Below are 25,367 nucleotides of genomic sequence, written 5' to 3'. Positions count from 1 at the left end.
TCGTGCGGCCATAATCACCACTTCCGTAACCTTTTCCCGTGAGTCACCTGAGTACACATGACAGCTCCGCCAAAGTACTGCCCCGTTTATACCTTGTGTACGCCATTCCACCACCGAATGTGTAAGTGCATATCGCTGCCCCATGAGTTTTGTCACCTCATTGTATATTCTGTGCACTTTGCTTCAGGGTTAGGTACTTTTGTCTCAATCCGCTCAGGATTTTCGTAATTTCGACATTCTGTTTGCACATTCCTGCACCTCCGTCTACACTAACACTCCTTCCTGCATGTGTTCGTCAGTACATGTACTGATGTTAACGGCCTACGCCCATACCAGTAAGTTTTTCACACAGCCGCCCCTGTTTCACACATCACGCGCTGCACTTTCAGCGGTGCCGGCCCTAGTGGCCGTACGGTTCTAGCCGCTTCAGTCTGGAACCGCGTGACCGCTACGGTCGCAGGCTCGAATCCTGCCTCGGGCATGGATGTGTGTGATGTCCTTAGGTTGGTTAGGTTTAAGTAGTTCTAAGTTCTAGGGAACTGATGATCTCAGAGCCATTTGAACCATTTGAACTTTCAGTGGTGGCCGCATGTGCGGTTTTCTCACGCAGCTTGAAAACGGTTCAAATGGCTCTGAACACTATGGGACTTAACATCTGGGGTCATCAGTCCCCTAGAACTTAGAACTACTTAAGGGCGGTAGGACGTCAAACGGGCCGAATCTCAGGACATTTTAATTTCCAGTGTTTATAATTTTGCAAATAAATTCATAAAACTTTGTCAGCATCACCACGAAGGATTCAGGATTCACACCCATTGCAGTGGAAATTCGAAAACATAAAAAATAATTTTTTTCCGTGCGAAATTTCATCATTTTTCACTTACTAATGGCTGCGTTTGTTGCTATAGATACACTTTTCTTCATAAGTTAGATAGATTCTTCGATGCATTTTGCACAGCATACATACCATACTCACAGGTGTATAAAACTCTAGAATTTATTTAATTTATGAAAAAACGAATGAACTGTTATATTTTAAACTTCATGTTTAGAAAAAAACACCAATTTTATAGTTAATTACCTCAATTTTTACCTCATTTTTAATAGATTTGGAAAATTCTAGAGTTTCGCACACCTTTAAGTATGGTTTGTATGCTGTGCAAAATTCATCGAATAATCTCTCTTACTTATGAAGAAAAGTCTACCTGTAGCAACAAATGCTGCCATTAGTAATTGAAAAAAAAAATGATGAAACTTCACACGTAAAAAATTTACTTCGTTATGTTTTAGAACTTCCACTGCTATGAGTGTGAATTCTGAATCCTTCCTGGTCATGCTGACAAAGTTTTCTGAATTTCTTTGTAAAAGTATAGACACTGGAAATTGAAATGTCCTGTGGTGCCTGTCCTGCTCCAAGTAGGCCCGTTTGACGTCCTACCCCCCTTAAACATAACTAACTTAAGGACATCACACACATCCATGCCCGAGGCAGGATTCGAACCTGCGACCGTAGGGGTCGCGCGGTTCCAGATTGAAGCGCCTAGAACCGCTTGGCCACTACACGCAGCTTGAAGCCCAGGAATTACGATCAGAGGTGTCTCGGTATAAGATTTGGCAACGTTCATGGTCCACAGTTAGTAGTAACTACGAACTGAATTTCGCTAAATAAGAATGTGGTCCCTGCATTATCTGCTGCGATAGTTGTGAACAGGCATGGACAACGATGGCGTGAAAGAAAGTACTGGGTTAGGCGCGACCGCTCCTGCAAACAAACTGAATGGTAATCCATACAAGTTGTTAGAATGCTAAAAAATGTCTGCTGACTCATTTGAAATGATTTTGAGCATGGTTAGAGGAAGAATTTCTAAAAGAAACACAACAAAGAGGGAATGATTCAGTGCAGCATATTGAGGCACCTTCTATTTTTCTGAGTACATGCTGCTGCAGAAAGTTATGTCAATTTTTCCGCACCGCGGTTTTAAAATCGGTGGCGACACGTTTTGCAGACAGATGTGGAGAGAGTTAATGTGTCAATAAACACGTTGATATTATACGAAACACATTAATTTATTAGTAACTAATGTAACTAACGCAAGAAAGGATCTCTAATAGAATTTTGGTAAATGGCCGGTCGCCACATTGCGCTGCTGGAAAGGTAACAGAGTTTTAGTCATCCAGTACCGCCATTCTTCATAGATCGGCCCCTTCCTTAGCCATTTTGCACTTCCTGTCGATCTCATTTTTAAGACGTTTGTACTCCTTTTTGCCAGCTACTTTTAATGCGTTTTTATATTTTCTCCTTTCATCAATTAAATTCAACATCTCTCGTGTTATGCAAGGATTTCTACTAGCCCTCGTTTTTTTACCCACTTGATCCTCTGCTGCCTTCACTATTTCATCTGTCAACGCTACCCAATATTCTTCTACGGTATTCCTTTCCTCAGTTCTTGTCAATCGTTCCCTAACGCTCTCTCAAATCCTCAACAACCTATGGTTCTTTCAGTTTATCCAGGTCCCGTCTCCTTAAATTCCTACCTTTTTGCAGTTTCTTCAGTTTTAATCTACAGTACTTAACCAATGAATTGTGGTCAGAGTCTATATCTTCCTCTGGAAATGTTTCAGAATTTAAAACCTTAAGGAGGTAGAAAGCATCACCAAATGCTGTTACAGAGGTATGAATTCAACAGGCTGCACGGACGGAGTTGACGAGCGGTTCTAGGCGCTTCAGTCTGGAACCAAGCGACCGCTACGGTCGCGGTTTCGAATCCTACCTCGAGCATGGATGTGTGTGATGTCCGTAGGTTAGTTAGGTTTAAGTAGTTTTATAGTGGACTGATGACCTCCGCTGTTAAGTCCCATAGTGCTCCGAGTCATTTGAACCTTTCAGATACGGCTGCACAGAGAGTTGACATGGTTTCAGTTCTAAATCTCTGTCTTACCATTATATAATCTATCTGAAAACTTCCGGTGCCTCCAGGCCTCTTCCACGTATACAACCTTCTTTCATGATTCTTAAACCAAATGTTACCTGTGATTCCGTAGTGCTCTGTGCAAAATTCTACCAGGCTGCTTCCTCCTCCATTCTTTACTCCCCCCACCCAATATTCTCCTACTATTTTTCCTTCTCTTCCTTTTTCTACTATCGAATTCCAGTCCCCCATGACTACTGAATTTTCGTCTCTCTTAACTATTTGAATACTTTCTTTTACCGTATCATACATTTCTTCAGTGTCTTCATCACCTGCAGAACCAGCTGGCTTAGAAACTTTTACTACTGTGGTAGCCATAGGCTTCGTGTCTATCTTGGGTACATTTTTACCCATTTCTTGTTTTATCAGTTTTATTGCTTTGGTTTTTCCTATTTCTTTTTCGTGTTTCTAGTGAGAAACTACTGACTTTATACGTCTATATATCTTGATTTATTGCTCATAGTGTGATAAGGGGTTAACAAGATCGTTTGCGCATATGCTATAGCTAACGCGATTCACCACCACCTTCGCGAGGTGGTCGCTCAAATTTGAGCCCACACCATTACAGCCGACCCCTGCCGAGCCGTCTGCACAGCTACGCTCAGAGTCGTTTTGTGTGCACCGTAACGGCGCCCACTAATTTGAACGAGAAGGTGGCTACACTAGTCACGTGATCGAGTTAGTTCCTGATAGGGCCGTGTCTGTAGTTCGGCTTGTCGAGAAAATGCAGTCCCGACAGTAAGGAGAAAGCGCACTAGGATACTGCTGTCTCTAAGCAACGATAAAAGTGTGTGTGTGTTTTGGGGCTTCTAGGCGCTCAACGTCGACGTCATCAGCACACTGACACACATTAAAATGAACGAATGTGGACAGATCTAATAAAACCGAAGCACATATGCAAAGAAAGCAGGAAAAGAAGGAAAATGCTACATAAGAAAGTAAAACATACGAAGAGCGAAAACGTAGCAGCAAGAATGCCACAGGAAAGTGTCATTGTCTGGTCACTTACATAAAATATCGGCAAACTTTTCACACAGTGAGCAAATTAAGACCCTCTCCCTAAAATCTTGCCCGCATCTAGTGGTCGTGCGGTAGCGTTCTTGCTTCTCACGCCCGAGTTCCCGGGTTCGATTCCCGGCGGGGTCAGGGATTTTCTCTGCCTCGTGATGGCTGGGTGTTGTGTGATGTCCTTAGGTTAGTTAGGTTTTAGGTTGTTCTAAGTTCTAGGGGACTGATGACCTAAGATGTTAAGTCCCATAGTGCTCAGAGCCATTTGAACCATTTGAACCTAAAATCTTTGTAGAAACATTTGACAAAGAACTTCAACCACATACGTCCTAGTCTTTCCTAAGAGAGATGACAGATCCGGCGGCAAGGCAGCCGCGGTCCGCTGGTCAGAAAATAAAACGCAGTCCAATAAAACGTGGCGCACAGTGACATGGAAGCCACAAGTACCAAACATTGGAGGGTCCTCTCGCCGGAGCAGGAATCCATGCGTCATAGGGCTGTAGCCTATCCGAAGCCGAGTGAGGAGAACCTCGTCCCGTAGACGGGGCTGGAAGGAAGTACACCACACACGCGTTGTGGGCTTGACTAAACGGAGCTTATTGCCAGTCATTTCCAGCCAATCGTCCTCCCACCGACGCATGACTCTTGAGCTTAACAGCGAGGTGAGTGCGTGCAGAGAGATGTTGTTGTTGTGGTCTTCAGTTCTGAGACTGGTTTACGCAGCTCTTCATGCTACTCTATCCTGTGCAAGCTTCATCTCCCAGTACCTACTGCAACCTACATCCTTTTGAATCTGCTTAGTGTATTCATCTCTTGGTCTCCCTCTACGATTTTTACCGTCCACGCTGCCCTCCAATACTAAATTGGTGATCCCTCGATGTCTCAGAACATGTCCTACCAACCGATCCTCTCTTCTAGTCAAGTTGTGCCACAAGCTCCTCTTCTCCCTAATTCTATTCAATACCTCCTCATTAGTTATGTCATCTACCCAATTAATCTTCATCATTCTTCCGTAGCACCACATTTCGAAAGCTTCTATTCTCTTATTGTCCAAGCTATTTATCGTTCACGTTTCACCTCCATACATGGCTACACTCCATACAAATACTTTCAGAAACGACTTCCTGATATTTAAATCTATACTCGATGTTAACAATTTTTCTTCTTCAGAAAGAGAGATAGCACACTGAAATACTTGCGGATCGAGACACGCCTCCTTGGCTACGCGATCTGCCCTTTCGTTCCCAGCAATGCCGACGTACCACGGAACCCAGTTGCTGTAGTTGGAGGACGGCATCCTGGATGTTCTGGACTATTTTATCTGCTGGATACCAACGTTGCAATGAGTGAAGGGCACTTAGTGAATCGGAACAGTGAAAGGAATATAGGACAGGAAGAATGTCTCATCTGCTCCAGTGCCGGCAAGAGTGCAGACAATTCTGCATCAGTAAGAGTCTGAGGCAGTCGAATCTTGAGGACACGGTCCGAAATAACAACAGAGCAACCAACGAAATCCCCTTGTTTCGACCCATCCGTAAAAACAGCTACATAGTCGTGGTGCTCAGATAAAGTGGCAGAAAATGTAGCGTTAAAAGCGGTGGCAGGGGTGCAATGTCTCTTGTACTGCGCCAAATATAAAATCACTGTGGCCTCTCCAGTAAGAACTGCGAGGCAGGCGGCGTACGCACCTGTTGACGGCGGCGCCGTAGGTGCGCGTGCAGGGCGCGGCGGGCGCCATGGAGAGGAAGACGGCAGAGTAGTTGCGCGCCAGGCGCACGATCTCCTCCCCCGCAGACCGGCCCGCCACCACGGCGCTCGTGTTGCCTGCAACACAACACCAACAACCTGCTAGTGCCACGGTGGACTTTGCTTCAAACCGACTTTCAGCCCGTGCCTTTGCATACAGGGCGACAATTACTCAACTATATGAAAAAAAACGTAAATTACACTACTGGCCATTAAAATTACTACACCAAGAAGAAATGCAGATGATAAACGGGTATTCATTGGACAAATATATTACACTAGAACTGACATGTGATTACATTTTCACGCAGTTTGGGTGCATAGATCCTGAGAAATCAGTACCCAGAACAACCAACTCGCCGTAATAACAGCCTTGATACTCTTGGGCATTGTCAAACAGAGATTGGATGGCGTGTACAGACAAAGCTGCCCGTGCAGCTTCAACACGATACCACAGTTCATCGAGAGTAGTTACTGGCGTATTGTGACGAGCCAGTAGCTCGGCCACCATTGACCAGACGTTTCCAATTGGTGAGAGATCTGGAGAATGTGCTGGCCAGGGCAGCAGTCGAACATTTTCTGTGTCCAGAATGGCCCGTACAGGACCTGCAACATGCGGTCGTGAATTATCCTGCTGAAACGTAAGGTTTCGCAGGGATCGAATGAAGGGTAGAGCCACGGGTCGTAACACATCTGAATTGTAACGTCCACTGTTCAAAGTGCCGTTAATGCGAACAAGAGGTGACCGAGACGTGTAAGCAATAGCACCCCATTCCATCACGCCAGGTGATAGGCCAGTAATATGGAGAGGTGGAGCTTCCAGGTGGACTCTCTCCAGTGTGACTGCGGAGCTGCCGTGCAGACATCAACACATCTAGTACAATGCACATTACCTCCAACTGTGTGCACCATGGAGGATCTCGTAAACGCTACACAAAGTGCACTGGACGTTGCAATTTTTTGGCATCCACCGTATAGATTAAAATTACCTTATATTTGACAACACAATCTGTGTCTAATCATTTATTTCATTCTTGACTAGTTTAATTTATAAACCATAATGTATGTATGTATGTAGTAATGTATATAATATTGCTTTTTTTAGTTTGCTTCTGACACGATAAATAAAAAATAAAAAACGCCAGTATGGCAATGACGAATACACGCTTCCAAAGTGCGTTCACCGCGATGTCGCCAAACACGGATGCGACCATCATGATGCTGTAAACAGAATCTGGATTCATCCGAAGAAATGACGTTTTGCCATTCGTGCTCCCAGGTTGGTCGTTGAGTACACCATCGCAGGCGCTCCTGTCTGTGATGCAGCGTCAAGGATAACCGCAGCCATGGTCTCCGAGCTGATACTCCATGCTGCTGCAAACGTCGTCGAACTGTTCGTGCAGATGGTTGTTGTCTTGCAAACGTCCCCATCTGTTGACCCAGGGATCGAGACGTGGCTGCACGATCCGTTACAGCCATGTGGATAAGATGCCTGTCATCTCGACTGCAAGTGATACGAGGCCGTTGGGTTACGGCACGGCGTTCCGTATTACGCTCCTGAATCCACCGATTCCATATTCTGGTTACAGCCATTGGATCTCGACCAACGCGAGTAGCAATGTCGCGATACGATAAACCGCAATCGCGATAGGCTACAATCCGACCTTTATCAATGGCGGGACCGTGATGGTACGCATTTCTCCTCCTTACACGAGGCATCACAACAACATTTCACAAGGCAACGCCGGTCAACTGCTGTTTGTGTATGAGAAATCGGTTGGAAACATTCCTCATGTCAGCACGTTGTAGGTGTCGCCACCGGCGCCATCCTTGTGTGCATGCTCTGAAAAGCTGATCATTTGCATATCACAGCATCTTTTTCCCGTCTGTTAAATTTCGGGTCTGTCGCACGTCATCTTTGTGGTGTAGCAATTTTAATGGCCAGTACTGTAGTTTCAAGCTACGGCGTGCACACACTTTATTCAACATGTAAACGCCAATACAGATATTTGGATTTAGGTTATGACTTGTTCCATATGCCTGCCGTCTTTGGCGATGATTTGGCGCAGATGAATAGCGAAGTTCTGCATGACGCGCTGAAGTGTCGGAACATCGATGTTCCTGGATGGCTGTTTTGAGCTCAGCAATAGTTTTGTGGTTGTTGCTGTACGCTTTGTATTCAATGCAGCCCCACAAAAAGCAGTAGCATATGTTCAGAGCCTGCATCTTGTGGTCGTGCGGTAGCGTTCTCGCTTCCCACGCCCGAGTTTCCGGGTTCGATTCCCGGCGGGGTCAGGGGTTTTCTCTGCCTCGTGATGGCTGGGTGTTGGTTGATGTCCTTAGGTTAGTTAGGTTTAAGTAGTTCTAAGTTCTAGGGGACTGATGACCATAGATGTTAAGCCCCATGGTGCTCAGAGCCATTTGAACCATTTTTTGTGTTCAGACCCGGAGAATATGGCGGTCAGTCGAAGTCCATGCCAGAGCCAGAATGCCGTCCTCCAGGACATCAAACACGCTCCTTCTATGGGGTCAGGCTCCGTCTTGCATGAACCACATCTTGTCCAAATCTGAATTTCTTTGAGTAATAGGGACGGAATAATCTTCCAGAACCTTCACGTACCGTTCGGTAGTCGCCGTGTCCTCAAAGAATATCGCATATCGCACCGATTATTCCTTGACTGGACACTGCACACCACACAGTTAGCCGTTGAGGGGGAAAGAGACTTTTCGATCTCGAAATGCGGATTCTCAGTCTCCCAAACAAGCCAGTTTTGCTTACTGACGAACCCATTCGAACGAAACAGGGCGTTGGTAGCTAAATCAAACTATGGGACTAAACAGCTATGGCCATCAGTCCCCTAGAACTTAGAACTACTTCAACCTAACTAACCTAAGGACATCACACAACACCCAGTCATCACGGGGCAGAGAAAATCCCTGACCCCGCCGGGAATCGAACCCGGGAACCCGGGCGCGGGAAGCGACAACGATACCGCACGACCACGAGATGCGGACAGTAATTGTCACCCTGCATGAGCCGCCGACAGCCAATGTGGTATAACTCAATTTTTACCACTTCCCAGAAATGAAATGTTTTGCGTTTCGTTTAAAGTAAATTCATGCTTTACAATAAATCGTGATTCATTTGATGAAATTTACAAATGAAATATTGTAACTACATTTACTACAGGCATTTTAGTTATCTGTACCTTAAATTCCTTTCTATAGTCCCTAAAAGTTGGAGTACCACTTTTCCTCTCAGAAATTTACTCATGGTGAAAGATAAAGTGGTAGAACTCGAGAGTTGCACCACTCAACTTGTCGAAGTTGAATGCCTGAGAAGCAATACGCTGTCTTTTAATCTCCATAACTGCTATTTATTTATAAAACATAAACATAATGTGATACAGTAAATGTGAGTCTGCACTTATTGCCCCATTATCTACTTTTCTTTCACAAATTAACTTAAAACAATAGCATTATTGTTCTTAATTATTAGAATGCTACCAACTGAGTCTGTGTAATAGTTCAGCATTGCGTTCATCTACGGATTATAAATCAATTGTTGTTGCTAAATTTTGAAATTTCTTAAAATATGATTATTGTCCTGCTGATATTTCAAGAGGCTTTATCACGGAGCATGTCTGTTGGATTTCTCAGTCCACCTAATCTTCCTTTGCCAAAGGGTCAACATTTCCATCTCCAGGAGCCGAACTTTGCAGTTGTCAGTTGGCTGAAGAAATTGTGGTGCACCAGAGGGATGTACAGAAGAAGTGTTCTAACGTTTTTGCCTCGGTGATAGGTCGCAGGGCACTGTTGAGAGGGATGAGTTTTATGATGTTTCTATTTAATGTGAGATTTTACTGCTTGATTCGTTTAGGCTTTAAACCAGACTTCAACATGGAGTGCAAGCTTCCCATATAAAGAGTATTTCTGTTTTAATAACATCTGGATACCACAAAGCTACAGAAAGAAACCAATGCTAACACATACTAGCCTGTTGCAGTGACTGTCATTATAGAAAGTAAATAAACACTTAAAATAACACAGAAAAACAAAACCACGTGGTCTTGCCGCTTGACTTATGCCACTAACCCCGCGAACGCACTTCACTCTACCGCAGCTCGTGGTCTAGTGGCTAGCGTTGCTGCCTCTGGATCATGGGGTCCCGGTTCGATTCCCAGCCGGGCTGGTGATTTTCTCTGCCCGGGGACTGGGTGTTAGTGTTGTCCTCATGATTTCATCAACATCATCATTCGTGACAGTGGCTAGACTGAAGTGTGAAAAAAATTGGACTGCGTAAAAATTGGGACTTTGTACGGGAGCTGATGACTACGCAGTTGAGCGCCCTACAGACCAATCATCATCATCATCTACCGTGAGAGAGAGAATGCATTTGGAGCTCTCAAATGGCTCCGTTTGGAGTTATCGTTATACCACTTCTCCACAGCAAATTGCCATGCATTGTGAGTAAACTGAGTGGTATAACTCAAAAACTATTTTTTTTTTATTTAGACCACTCTGATTCTCAACGGCTCATATATACTTCACACACACACACACACATTTTATATATATATATATATATATATATATATATATATATATATATATATATATATATGGTGAACCAAAACTCGCGCTCTCGGATACGACGGTGCAATTCCTTGCGTGTTAACAGTACGAGAATATATCTTCCAAAATTTCGTCCAGTCCACATTTTCCGTATAAAGTGTACGTCAATGAAAGGCAATTTGGCAACACTGCCGTGGCATAAGCGACAAGTGTCTCCATTCACATCTGTGTAGCTGTGCTGCACAGTGAGTACCGTGGTGAGAATTTTGCGTTGCAATACGTGAGTTCGAGTCCGTGTCTAGATACAATTCTTTTTGATTTTATAATATGTGGCGTGTTATTTGCCTTCTTAATAGTTGTACAGTAGGTGTTACAACGAACACAGGCAATTATTTAATATTAACACAGAAATTACTGAAGTAGTTTTTATCATTCCACTTTTAAAGATCAGTTTACACATTTACTCTGTTCTCTACCACGCACAACGCTTTCCAGTCCATTGACAATCTGTCAGTAATAGTGCATTTAAAATATTCCAACTGACCCCAATAACTAAATTTAGTATGCAGTTTAACATCTTCTCGTTGATGAGATAGTTATTTCTGTCCTATGATACTAATTTATTTCTAAGCCATTATTACACTTGTCGAATATGTCTGAGATGCCTGACCAATAATTGTTATCTGTATGTCAATCTTTTCAGAGACGGTTTCGGGACTCGGCTGTTCAGTACGGATGGTTGAACTGATAGCTGTATCAAGCGTAAATTTACAGATACCAGTCTGGCCTCTATTTTGACCGGCACCGAGGTTTGAATATTCCTACACGTCGGTCATGGGGCCTGAAGATGGCGTAGTAAATCGCCCAAATTGGTTGCCAAAGAAAATAAGGTTGGAAACTAGACGGCTCGGCTGAAAAATGTTTGATTTGACATTCTGCAATAATTGTTATGTTTTCTGAAATAAATGGTTTTCAGCTATAGGCGAACTTTTACAGGAACACGACCTGTTTCGTGATTTAAAATGACATCTTCAGGTGTACATACGTCAGTGAAACATAAGTCCTGATATGGGAAGGAGGGGGATTCAGCCTTCTCAAAACCAAATACTGTTACCCGCAACAAGCATGGTGTTATAGTTGAGAAACTGACATGTTAGGAGCGCTTTTACTTCCCACCAGGAAGCAGCTGACGGCAACCCTCCAACAGTCTCACCGTGCAGGGCCTTCCTCAGTTCCGCGCGGATGTCATGTCGTTTATAGCACGGCGCAGCTGACGTGATCCGCCTGCAGTTTCTCGGAAAAGGCAGTAGTCGGGTGAGTGAAGAACCGGCAGGTCGGGTTGCTTGCAGGTGCATTTCCTCTTAACGGCTGGCGATGTGCTTCTCTCTAGCCAACCAAGTCTCTTCCATTTATAGAACCGATGCGTACTAGTCATCTGGTTGTTACTTTTGCGATAGGTGCTCGCAGAGAGAGAGAGAGAGAGAGAGAGAGAGAGAGAGAGAGAGAGAGAGAGAGAGAATTAGTCCCTTTATATAATTACAACCACGTTGTATTCTTCACGACCAGATGTGTGCATGCTCGCAGCGACAGTAAAGAACAGTCTTCGTTGATCCATTATGGATCGTGGGACGACGGCTGGCATGAACTTCTTGATGCAATAATTTACCAACAGCCGTATGTATTGTAGGAATTTATTTTATCTTATGAACTTCTATGTGCTACCAGTTTCGGCATTATGACGAGTGGGGCCTGAAGATGGCATCAATGCAATGCCGAAGCTGGTAGCACATAGAAGCTCATAAAAGAAAATCAAATTTCTACAATACATACGGCTGTTGGTAATTATTGTATCAAGAAGTAAAGAACAGTGGACGATCACGGTTGGAACCACCAAAGTGACCGCCCCCTGCTACGTAATACAATTTCGCGTCTAAATATTGTTCTTTTGCAATTTCATTTCGCAGCACTAAGCAAAACGAAGTGCAAATTTTAGTGAATTTCCACCACTTACTGAGACTTTTTGCAGCCACTCTCAAAAAAATGGCTCTAGGCACCATGGGACAGCATCTGAGGTCATCAGTCCCCTAGAACTTAGAACTACTTAAACCTAACTAACCTGAGGACATCACACACATCCATGCCCGAGGCAGGATTCGAACTTGCGACCGTAGCAGCAGCGCGGTTCCGGATTGAAGCGCCTAGAACCGCTCGGCCACAGCGGCCGGTCGCAGCCACTCTTCCACACTAGCTAATTCGGCGCTGTTTAGCTTTTGCTTGCTTTGTGCAACTGGATTTTTGTTTTTAACCAAAAATGTCTCACTTAACTGTTTTACGCGTCTTCAGTGGCCTAAAAAGAAATGATTCTTTTCGTAATTATTTTTTGTTTTAATGTATGTAGTGTTTCATGCCACGATTTGTAAGTTACCTTTATACACTCATTACTTAAGATAAAGGATGTACATTGACATTCATGTCGTAGGTACTCAGTCTTAATGCTTCACTTTTAATAACGCGAATATTAATGTGACTTAAAAGCACGGGTGTGAAACGCTACCTATCTCAGAACAATATATTTATATTTTGGGAAACAATTACTCTTCTGTATACGTTTGTGTGTCCATGACAGCTGTGAATTTCTTGAAGGAAGTCATTTTTCTGCACAGACTGTTCCTTTATTTTCAAATAATCAATGTATTTCATAATTTAGCAGTTAGCTAATTCACCTCTTTGGACATTATCCTACTACATCAGGGAAAAAATTGTTATGCATACAACCTGATTCGTATGCCCCTTCCGCTGCACTTTTATGCAGTCTGCAATGTTATATCTGACAGTCAAAAACCACGCCCGAAATTTTTATTTTCTCTCGCTCGCTAATCGAAAATTATTAGCCCAACAGAACAAGTGAACAGGTGAAACTTACTGGCAGGTTAAAACTGTGTGTCGGGCGGAGACTCGAACTCGGGACCTTTGCCTTTCGCGGGCAAGTGCTCTACCATCTGAGCTACCCAAGCACGTCTCACGCCCTGTCCTCACAGCTTCACTTAAAGCCAGTACCTCGTCTCCTGCTTTCCAAACTTCACAGAAGCTCTCCTGCGAACCTTGCAGAACTAGCACTCCTGGAGGAAAGTCCTAGTCTCGGCCCGGCACACAGTTTTAATCTGCCAGGAAGTTTTGTATCAGTGCACACTCCGCTGCAGAGTGAAAATCTCATTCTGGAAATGAACAGGTCTTTTTCTTAAAGGACGTTTGCTGTCGTTAAATTTTTTAGCCCCGTACGTTTTCGCCAGAGGCCGTACTTTTCGAGTTATTCAAGAAAAACGTACAAAACGACCTTCCACCCCCGTCTCTCACTCACCTTCCCACTCGGTCAGTATTTCTAGCATACCGTTCATCGCACTCCTGCCTACCACTGTACAACAATTTGCTAGTGCACAAATTATTTCGCACATTCGGCCTTTTTTTGGGTTCATAATCTGGACATAATCTGAAAGTGAAGAAGAATTAAATGATCTGCTGAACGGAATGAACAGTCTAATGAGTGCACAGTATGGTTTGAGAGTCAATCGGAGAAAGACGAAGGTAATGAGAAGTAGTAGAAATGAGAACAGCGAGAAACTTAACATCAGGATTGATGGTCACGAAGTCAACGAAGTTAAGGAATTCTGCTACCTAGGCAGTAAAATAACCAATGACGGATGAAGCAAGGAAGACATCAAAAGCAGACTCGCTATGGCAAAAAAGGCATTTCTGGCCAAGAGAAGTCTACTAATATCAAATACCGGCCTTAATTTGAGGAAGAAATTTCTGAGGATGTACGTCTGGAGTACAGCATTGTATGGTAGTGAAACATGGACTGTGGGAAAACCGGAACAGAAGAGAATCGAAGCATTTGAGATGTGGTGCTATAGACGAATGTTGAAAATTAGGTGGACTGAGAAGGTAAGGAATGACGAGGTTCTACGCAGAATCGGAGAGGAAAGGAATATGTGGAAAACACTGATAAGGAGAAGGGGTAAGATGATAGGACATCTGCTAAGACATGAGGGAATGACTTCCATGGTACTAGAGGGAACTGTAGAGGGCAAAAACTGTAGAGGGAAACAGAGATTGGAATACGTCAAGCAAATAATTGAGGACGTAGGTTGCAAGTGCTACTCTGAGATGAAGAGGTTAGCACAGGGGAGGAATTCGTGGCGAGCCGCAACAAACCAGTCATTAGACTGATGACAAAAAAAAAACTGGACAAATTACCCCATCCATTTAGTCCAGACATTTGTGTAAATTTTACCTAACAGTTTTGTGAATATCAACGGCATAAAATAACGAATTACATCTTTGTATTCGTCGGATCTTCTGACTACAAATCTGCTTTGTTTTTATAAGGGTTAAGACTGGATCGAAGTATCAAAGTAACTAGTTTTAGCTTAAAGTTTACAATAGTCGTTTTTCTTTCATTGTCGGGCACGTTTAAATTAATAATGCTAACGAAATAGCCGACTATACTGATGGCGTAATAGTTCAAACAGTAGACACTAAAAAAAGGTCAAATATAGGGAACGTCGTGTAGTGGTAAATTTTTGTACAGTTGTTGAAGAGAGTGCCGTACTACAAATCCTGACTGCTTAGGGATGAGTGTGGGGGTGGTGGTTTGTCTGAAACTCATTTTTGTACTTTTCTTTTTGGAAATACGGGAAAACCATGGCCTCCAGCGAAAACACATCCCAGCACAAAATTTAATTACATTAAATCTCCTATAAAAAAAAAGCCAAATTCGTTTTTTTCTGTATGACTAGTAGTTTGCGGGTAGCGCGAGGGAGTATACGAAAACCTCGCGAGTGGTTTTTAAAGACCAGATATTACATTGCGGGTTGCAATAGACGGCAGCGGTAGGAGACAGCTGAATCGCCTTGTATAGCATGACATGTTCCACATTCATGTGGGGAAAGCGCTATGTGATGACGTTCGTCATAGGAGTTCTGTATATGTAAAATGTAAAAGTGCAAACCTTATGCGGGTTTGTCCCTGTGACGGCAACACCAAATTAAAGCCGGCCGGAGTGGCCGAGCGATTCTAGGCGCTTCAGTCTGGAACCGCGCAACCGCTACGGTTGCAGTTTCGAATCCTGCTTCGGGGATGGCTGTGTGTGATGTCCTTAGGTTAATTAGGTTTAATTAGTTCTAAGTTCTAGGGGACTGATAACCTCTGATGTTAAGTCCCATAGTGCTCAGAGCCATTTGTACCATTTTGAACCAAATTAAAATATGTTATTGTGACTATTAACACACATAGCCTAGCCACCGTTTAAGACGTCTTGTCTTACCTACAAATGGTATGGCGCATTTAATAAATGTAGCTTATGATACTTTTTCTTTCTAATAGATATAAGTAATGCTTTCGTGTTTTAGTTGTGAAAAAAATTAGATTATACTATATATGGGTGTCATGATATTCTAATTCGAGCGGATTTAACAGCCGTTTGTAGCCTATGTACAAAATTAATTCTACACCTTACATCGGAGCCGTGTCTTGTCCCTCGTTGTGTCGTAAACCTCTTACACAAGCTTGACTGGAACGGAACTAACCGTAACACATTCCGTGGAACAAAATAGAATTCCTGATTTTCGGATACTATTCGTTCCCCGCAAAACAAGCGCCTGAGCGCGCAGCGAATTGATTGGCAGAATCGATGTTTTCTGCATCGATTTCGAGAGTACTGCGTAAAAAGTAAAGGTTATCACACGGCCAAGCCTGCCAGCTGCGCTAAAGTTTGGCTGCTCCCTAAACATACTCTCGCTGGGTGTTCTTTTATCCCTACTTAAATTTAAATAATAAACATAATACTTTTATTTTTATGCTTAGCAATAAATGAAAAAGGTCTGTAATGTATGTAACATATGCTGGCACATACAGCCAATAGAAAAACTTCTCCTGAATTTTCAGTTTTACGAAGTTTGGTTTTAAAAACAAAGATGAAGAGAACAGCAACACGGCCTTCTAACGCCAAAATGATTCAGTACCAAATGCCGGCCGCGGTGGTCTCGCGATTCTAGGCGCGCAGTCCGGAACCGTGCGACTGCTACGGTCGCAGGTTCGAATCCTGCCTCGGGCATGGATGTGTGTGATGTCCTTAGGTTAGTTCGGTTTAAGTAGTTCTAAGTTCTAGGGGACTAATGACCACAGCAGTTGAGTCCCATAGTGCTCGGAGCCATTTGAACCAGTACCAAATTATTTGCAAGAAGACGGTTTGTTTCAGGAATAAGTGTATATGTTCCTTTCTCGAGCTTCGGTATGAAATTCTAATTTCAGTTTTGCCTCCCAGAACATATTACTGCATATTTAAGAAAGATTCTCGTGGAGTTTTCGCGAAACACTGTATATGTGGACCGCTTTTAACTGCTACACTTAACTTACTGTAATCTAATCGAAGTAAGTTTTGTATACAATAGTCATCCACTTACATTTTTAATCTCTGCATAGCATCCAAACTAACTTGCGGTCTAGTAATGATTTATGCAGCAGGGTTTCAGCAATATAGACAAAGCGACAACGGGTGGTCGTAGTTACTGCTACAGATATGTGATATATGGCGTTCCGCAAGGTAGTTCCTGATTTATATAAATGATCTAGGTGATAATCTGAGCAGCCCTCTAAGATTGTTTGCAGATGACGCAGTAATTTACCGTCTAGTAAACTCATCAGACGATCAATTCCAATTACAAAATGATCTAGAGCGAATTTCTGTATGGTGGGAAAAGTGGCAATTGGCACTAAACAAAGAAAAGTGCGAAGTCATAAACATAGGTATTAAAAGAAATCTGAAAATCCGATACATTTTGGGTATGCGATTAATCGCACAAATCTAGGGGCTGTCAATTCGACTAAATTGCAATTACAATTACGAGCAACTTAAATTGGAAAGACCACATAGATAATATTGTGGCGAAGGCGCAACAAAGGCTGCGCTTTTTTGGCAGAACACTTAGAAGATGCGACAAACCCACTAAAGAGAGAGCCTACATACACTTGTCAGTCGTCTGCTGGAATATTGCTGCACGGTGTGGGATTCTTACCAGGCAGGATTGACGGAGGACATCGAAAAAGTGCAAAGAAGGGCAGCTCGTTTCGTGTTATCGCGCAATAGGGGTGTGAGTGTCACTGATATGATACGCAAGTTGGGGTGGCAGTCACTGAAACAAAGGCGGTTTTCCTTGCGGCGAGATCTATTTACGAAATTTCAATCACCAACGTCCTCTTCCGAATACGAAAATATTTTGTTGACACCCACCTACGTAGGAAGAAATGATCATCATAATAAAATAGGAGAAATCAGAGCTCGAACGAAAAGATTTAGGTGCTTCTTTTACCCACGCGCCATTCGAGAGAGGAATGGTAGAAAAGTAGTATGAAAGTGGTTCGTTGAACCCTCCAAGAAGCACTTAAGAGTGTGAATTGAACCACGTAGATATAGATAGCTCTGAACCAAACGCCCTGTAACGTGAATTCCACTGACCTCAAACCACTGCCATTTGCGACTTCAGTGGCGTCAAGCTAGTGCTCGTTATAGAGCAGGATGGAGGTCTGTTATGCTTACTAATGAAACATGTTGAGCCTCGGCGCCAGTGATGGCCGTGCATTGGTTAGAAGGACGCCGGTTGAGGCCTACAAGCAATCTGTCTGCGTGTTAGACGCACTGGAATTACGAACTGGAGTGCGATTTCATATCACAGCAAGAGCACTCTAGTGGTTACCTCACGTACCTTAACTGCAAACCTGTACGTCGATTGTTACGCTGCCATTCCTGAACAGCATTCCAGGGGGCGTTTACCAACAGGATAACGCCCACCCATATACCCCCGTTGTAACCTAACGTGCTTTACAGAATGTCTACATGTTTCCTTGGCCTGCTCCATCACCAGATCTGCCTCAAATACGGCACATATGGGACATCATTGGACGACAACTCCAGCGTCATCAACAAACTGGATTAACCGTCCCTGTACTGACCGACCAAATGCAACAGGCATGGAACTCCATCCCACAAACTGATCTCCTGCATCTGTACAATACGATGCTTACACGTTTACGAGCTTACAACATTTGCAATGGCTTATCTTGCTTACGTTAACCTGTGGTCTTGCAATGTTAATCACATATGTTACCGAGACAGATGTATTTTCTAAAATTAATTCTCTGATCCGTGCTGCGGCTCGCGTTGGTGCCGTGTGTAGGTTTCTGCCAGACCGTATCGTTGGGTTGTTTGTCTTCTCGTGTTTACTGGCGCCACTTGGTTTCGTAAGCGTTGCCTGTCCAATAATGGCAGCAGTGGCACTTGTCGATATGTAGTTCTGGTGCTCTATCTTTGGGGCGACATCGTGCTTCTTCCATGTAGTGTGAGTGAAGAGTTCGGTTGGCGACGCAGGAGCAGCGAGGTCCGCGCAGAGCGACAACATGCCGGGACCGCTGGCGGCGTGTACGGACTGCCAGATCGAAAGGCAGTGGTACCGAGGGTGCACAATCTCGTCAAAACCGGGTCCCGCACGTTTAAGCTGACTGCGTTGCAATTCGCGTAGAGAAACCTCCACCATTGTGAAATCTCGCGATTCTCCAGAGACTTGGGCTCGTGTTGCTGCTCGTAGTGTCACCGAGGCGAAAAGCAGCGAATGGAGTACCTGGGGAAGGCGGATCTGATTAGCTTTCTCGAGCTTCTAATTACTATTTACTATTTTCAGCTTCTTACACTGTTAAGTTCAACCAGCGGTATCTTTCTGTCTTGTGGCCTCTAATGCCCCAGTTACCCGCCCTGGGGGTCAGTGTATGTAACGGCAGTGAACATTTACCCGCCTTGCTGCCGCTGCCGGGTGAGGCGTGTACGTTTAACAGCTTCTTGCGTGTAGGTTATGTGGCGTTCTTCTACCTTAGTGGGAGTCATTTCTTCTTGTTCCGGGCGCTCTAAGCACAGTATTCTGCGGGCGGAGCATAGACTGTCGGTTCCGGCTTTGGCGTAATTTTACATCTTGCATTTGTTTTATTGGATGTCAAGCAGCCTCACCAAGATTATCGTTAGTCGCTCGTTAAACTGCCACTAGTCCGAGCTACCACCTTGTGATCTGAATGCAACCCTTGGCTGCCTTTCTCTTCGCTCGCGAACAGTTTTTGGTGTGACCTACTCAGAGGTCGATTCCTGGAGTACCGTCTGTCACTGGCCCTTGTGTTTTATTTTGTTATTTTATTATTAAATTCCCAGCATTTGACTCACCTGTTTGGTGATCTGATTTTTTTTAAAATTAACTTTTGCTATGCCTCTCGCCGTCTGACAGCACATTCGTTAATTTTTTTAAAATTGCCATTTTGGCGTTAAAGGCCTTCAGCCGTGATTGTGGTAACGTGCCTTAAAAGTCTGATTGCGACCTCATTGGCTTGTTTTCAAAAATTATTTATTAAAATAGATGAGTGAAATTGCAAGGCAAACCAATAGTAATTGATTCGGACACCGTTCACAATCGTAACCCAATCCTGCCTTCCTTAATTACAAGGTTTCATTCTCTACATTAAATATTTTTTGGTGTTGAGACTTTTTTCCGTCAGTGTATTTCAACACTTTGGCAGATCATTCCTACAGGATGTAACAAAAATAACCCGACCAATTAACAGTTGTAGAGAATGTCTTGAGGGATAAAACCTGTCTTTAAAGAGAGCAAGAGTGAACTCAGTACTGGTCTCTATGGCACTTAGAAATTGAGGAGAGGAACGATAAAAGTCTTCTATCGACGCTGCAGAGCGTTGAAGCTACAAAGGAGAACGCCTGCTGTTGCGGCAGCAAACATCAGTTGTAGCACTGACAGACCGTAAGCCGAATCGTCGCAGAACGTTGGGTAGTGTTTGTAACGCGTCAGTACCTTAGAGGCAGCTAAGCGCAGTGAAGGCGGAAACGTCAGCGTTACCACCTTACGCACGCTGATAAACGGGTAGCCTATCGGCAGGCGTTGGGCGCTCTATCTTCGACACGCTATCGAGTCGTCGCATTACGTTCCCTGACATGAGTTTCTATGCTGAATTTATTGCTAAATACTATCTGTACAACCCTCTAAAGCTTCTCGGTGTAGTTTTATTACGACGTGTGTATATAACAAGAACAAGAGCGAGCCAAATATCGATCCCTGTGGTACTTAGCAAATATCTTCAGTTATTGGTGGTCGCCTTCAAAGCAAAATAGCTGCTCTACTGGAGAGAGAGAGTACTCTTCTTACCACAGAAAGTACAACAGAACAGAATATCAGATGGCTAGGATTTTAATAACATCTGGGCAACACTTTGTACGTTAGTAAATTTGTTTGGGACGAGATAGTGGGTGCCCGAGATTGTGCAGGCACACGTCTGCACTAGTTGCTCCCTCTGCTGCAAACGTTTCACGTGTCTTTTTACCGCAAGGCTGCGCAAGAGCTTTGCTATTTTCACTCGTTAGCAGAGTGCAAGTGCGAGAACACGTCCGTAATAAACTGTTCCTCCAGTGCTACTGAGATGACCAATTTTGATGAAACTTGTGACGAGTAAGGCAACGGTTCAGGGTCGAGAAACGCTCTGACTCTCCGCTACAAGCACTTCCTTGATAATGTGAGCAGTCTGGTTTATTTTGCGTCACCCTTTGGTGAGAGAACGATTTAAATGTTATTCTGTTCGTGCTGAGATGGGTTGAGTTCTATTAATTAGTAAAGCAATAGATCGGATGGCTCCTCTTCCGTGGCGGATTTTACATCTTATTCTTGACCACAAGTATTACGAGAAGCGTTCAATAAGTAATGCAACACAATGGTTGGTTGGAAATAAATACTTTGTCATCCACTTCAAGTCTATATATGCTTTCACGTAGAAGAAAAAAAAAAACGAAAAAAAAGAAACGACGCAACACGAAGGACTTGTGCTAATGGGACGGAATCGGTAGAAGTGATATGCATGTGCAGACAAACAAATGATTACAGTTTCTGAAAAATTGGATGGTTTATTCAACAGAAAGAACTTCACAAATTGAGCAAGTCAATGACGCGTTGGTGCACCTCTGGTTCTTATGCATTATTAAAGAAATGGCTCTCAGCACTATGGGGCATAACATCTGAGGTCGTCATTCCCCTAGGCTTTACTTATACCTAACTAACCTAAGGACATCACACACATCCATGCCCGAGGCAGGATTCGAACCTGCGACCGTAGCAGCAGCGCGGTTCCGGACTGAAGCGTCTAGAACCGCTCGGCCACAACGCAGGCAAAGGCTTTGGGGAAATAAGTTGCTATTAAGATAATTCTGAAACTAGAGCTACGAAAATTCGTCTTTTGTTTCTCCGTCAGAAATATATATTTCGGTACTTTTGAAAAATTCAACCCCTAAGGGGGTGAAACAGTGCGTCAAAGTTTTTAAAATAAATTGTTAAAGAACTAAAACAATATATTTAAAGCCACACCCATGAAAATTGGTATTTGACTTCTCGGTTACAAATAAACAAATACCTGCTTCCCTGTTTTTGGAAATTAAATTCATATGTGGGTCAAATACCAGATGAAAACTTTTAAGAAAATGTTTCGTTACATTAAAAATGTTAAAAGTTAAATCTATGAAAATTGGTATTGCACTTCGGCACAAGAACGCAAGAGGCATGATTAACAAAAACGTTGGCCTAGAGCAACCAGAATCGCTTTTTTGCTTCTATCGACTTAATTAGCGTGAAAAGTTTAGAAAGTGTTGCAATTAGTGAACAACAAAAATTCGCTTTCAAAAAAACAAAAATCAGTGCAGACCATACAGTCAACGCGCGTGAACAACTGGAGCTAATCTAGTAATTATAAAGATTTTTTTTTACGTTTGTGCATGTAAACTGCACTTCCATCAATAGTAATTGCTTCCGTTGCACAAAAGCGCAGAAGCTACGCGATCAACTAATTTTTATTACTCATAAAAAGGAATGTACATTCAATCAACTAATTTTCATTACTCATGAAACGCAATGGATATTTTGTAAGGATCTGAAACTCGCAATGGACTAACACTGAAAGAGTTGCGGTTCTTCTTACGTGAAAAACAAAGAGGCTCCCAAGGTTCCCAGTCTCTCTCACATATTCATTTATGTTCCTTTTTTCCTTCGCAGTACTATCAATACTAACCGTAATCCTATCATTTACTATGTTGTGTACCAAAACTACCGAACCGTAGTTTGGGTAGAACGCAACCCTACTCCTTATGACACACTTAAGCCCGTTTCACACGACAGACTTTGTGGTCAAAATCGACTACTCGGAGAGCGCGTGCCTTTCGTGCCTGCGTCTAAATCAGCAACCAACCGCGACACACTTTTGTGTATGACGTCAATGACTTATAGACTGTACCGAGTAAGAAGTTCTAAATACCCGAGTATGCTGCGCAATCCGCACGGGCAAGAGACTACGGCGGCGTGTGCCAACATCGGAAGTTATAACCTACTGTGGTCGAGCTCATTCGTATTACAGACACTCATTTTGTGCTTTCGTGTCTTCTTAATCTTTATTGTGTTGTTTCCTTTTTCTTCTTGGCACTCTGAAAAGTCATATAGTGTCCCGGTATTTTTTCCTACTAGTGTTCTCCTATAACAGAGACGAAATGTCTGAAAGCAAAAAGTGTGCTGCAAATGGACAAAAACAATTTTTCTGATGTCACCAACTACCGTCCAATCTCTCTTCTGACTACCTTATCCGAAATTCTTGAAAAAGTAATGTATTATAGAGTAGCTTCACACCTTTGTAAAAATAAAGTTTTAACAAAATGTCTGTTTGGTTTCCAGAAAGGTTTTTCAACGGAAAACGCTATACATACGTTCACTAATGAAATATTAAATGCTCTGAGTAACCGGAAGTCACGCGTTGGGATTTTTTGTGACCTCTCAAAGGGTTTTTGACTGTCTAAATCATGGAATACTTCTAGTTAAACTCAAGTACTGTGGTATGAATGGGACAGCGCTCAAATGGTTTAAATCATACCTAACTGGAAGAATGCAGAAAGCTGAAATAAGCAGTTCACATAATACGCAAAAACTGGTAATGTCTCAACTTGGGGAACAATCAAGAATGGGGTGCCGCAAGGTTCGGTCTTGGGTCCTCTGCTGTTCTTAATATATAGTAATGACTCGCCATTCTATATCCACGAAGATGCAAAGCTGGTACATTTTGCCGATGATGCAAGTATAGCTATCACACCCAACAGACAAGAATTAACTGGTGAAATTGTAAACGATGTTTTTCAGAAAATCATTAAGTGGTTCTCTGCAAATGGGCTCTCATTAAACTTTGACAAAACACAGTACATACAGTTCCACACAGTAAATGGAATGGCGCCATTAATAAATATAGACTTCGATCAGAAGTCGGTAGCTAAGGTAGAATACTCAAAATTTCTAGGTGTATGCATTGATGAGGGGTTGAACTGGAAAAAACACACTGGCTTGGTTCAAATGGCTCTGAGCACTATGGGACTCAACTGCTGTGGTCATCAGTCCCCTAGAACTTAGAACTACTTAAACCTAACTAACCTAAGGACATAATACACATCCATGCCCGAGGCAGGATTCGAACCTGCGACCGTAGCAGTCGCACGGTTCCGGACTGCGCGACTAGAACCGCGAGACCACCGCGGCCAAAAAACACACTGAAGATCTGCTGAAATGTTTGAGTTCAGCTACTTATGCTATTAGGGACATTGCAATTTTTGGCGATGTACATCTCAGTAAATTCGTTTACCACGCCTATTTTCATTCTCTGCTTTCGTATAACATCATATTCTGGGGTAACTCATCATTGAGTAAAAGAGTGTTCATTGCCCAAAAGCGTGTAATCAGAATAATTGCTGGAGCTCACTCAAGATCATGCTGCAGACACTTATTTATGAGTCAGAGATCTTCACTGTAGCCTATTAAAATTGTTATTAACAATCCGAACGAATTCAAAAGTAAAAGCAGTGTACATGGCTACGACACTAGGAGAAAGGATGATCTTCACTACTCAAGGTTAAATCTAACTTTGGCTCAGAAGGAGGTAAATTATGCTGTCACAAAAGTCTTTGGTCACTTACCTAATAGCATCAAAAGACTGACAGATAGCCATATAGCATTTAGAAGGAAATTAAAATAATTTCTTAATGGCAACTATTTCTACTCATTAGATGAATTTTTGGATATAGTAAGTGGGTAATTCCCCAACCCCAACCAAAAAAATTAAGTGTCATGTAATATTTTGTGTAACGTAATATTTCGTATTAACAGTTTTTATTAACCTGACACGTTCCATATCATTACTAAGTGTCGTATTCGTGCTCTATGGAACAAGTATGAATCTAATCTACTCTATTATTTGGCACTCAACAAGAAAAAAGGTACAAAGAATAAAGCAAAAAGGTGCTATTTGATGGTTACTACACATAGTCTAATGTGTTTGCAAGGTTGTACTTTCTCGAGCAAATAAACCTGTATGTTCTGAAATGTTTGGTCACACTTTTCACATTCTTTCCGTTCTCAGGAATGCAGACCACACATCTATTGACAATAACTTCCACTAAGCATTCTGCTTTGGTCGTTAATAACCTCTATTGTCATTTCTTGTTCCTATACTTTGTTTCTACACTCCTGGAAATGGAAAAAAGAACACATTGACACCGGTGTGTCAGACCCACCATACTTGCTCCGGACACTGTGAGAGGGCTGTACAAGCAATGATCACACGCACGGCACAGCGGACACACCAGGAACCGCGGTGTTGGCCGTCGAATGGCGCTAGCTGCGCCGCATTTGTGCACCGCCGCCGTCAGTGTCAGCCAGTTTGCCGTGGCATACGGAGCTCCATCGCAGTCTTTAACAATGGTAGCATGCCGCGACAGCGTGGACGTGAACCGTATGTGCAGTTGACGGACTTTGAGCGAGGGCGTATAGTGGGCATGCGGGTGGCTGGGTGGACGTACCGCCGAATTGCTCAACACGTGGGGCGTGAGGTCTCCACAGTACATCGATGTTGTCGCCAGTGGTCGGCGGAAGGTGCACGTGCCCGTCGACCTGGGAC

At 43.2% G+C, this 25,367-nt stretch overlaps 1 protein-coding gene across 2 annotated transcripts in view; it reads right to left on the bottom strand.

Moving 5' to 3' along the window:
* LOC126282045 (protein goliath) overlaps positions 1–25,367 on the bottom strand; it is a 601,667-nt gene that overhangs the window by 83,348 nt on the left and 492,952 nt on the right. For both annotated transcript variants that reach the window (XM_049981464.1, XM_049981463.1), the window contains exon 3: positions 5,666–5,801. In XM_049981464.1, coding sequence (XP_049837421.1) covers positions 5,666–5,801 — 136 coding nt within the window. The remainder of the gene's footprint in view (positions 1–5,665; positions 5,802–25,367) is intronic.

This window comes from Schistocerca gregaria, chromosome 7 (genome assembly GCF_023897955.1).
Source record: "Schistocerca gregaria isolate iqSchGreg1 chromosome 7, iqSchGreg1.2, whole genome shotgun sequence".
NCBI lineage: Eukaryota > Metazoa > Arthropoda > Insecta > Orthoptera > Acrididae > Schistocerca > Schistocerca gregaria.
Note: the sequence above shows the minus strand (reverse complement) of the source record. Positions and strands in the feature narration are given on the sequence as shown.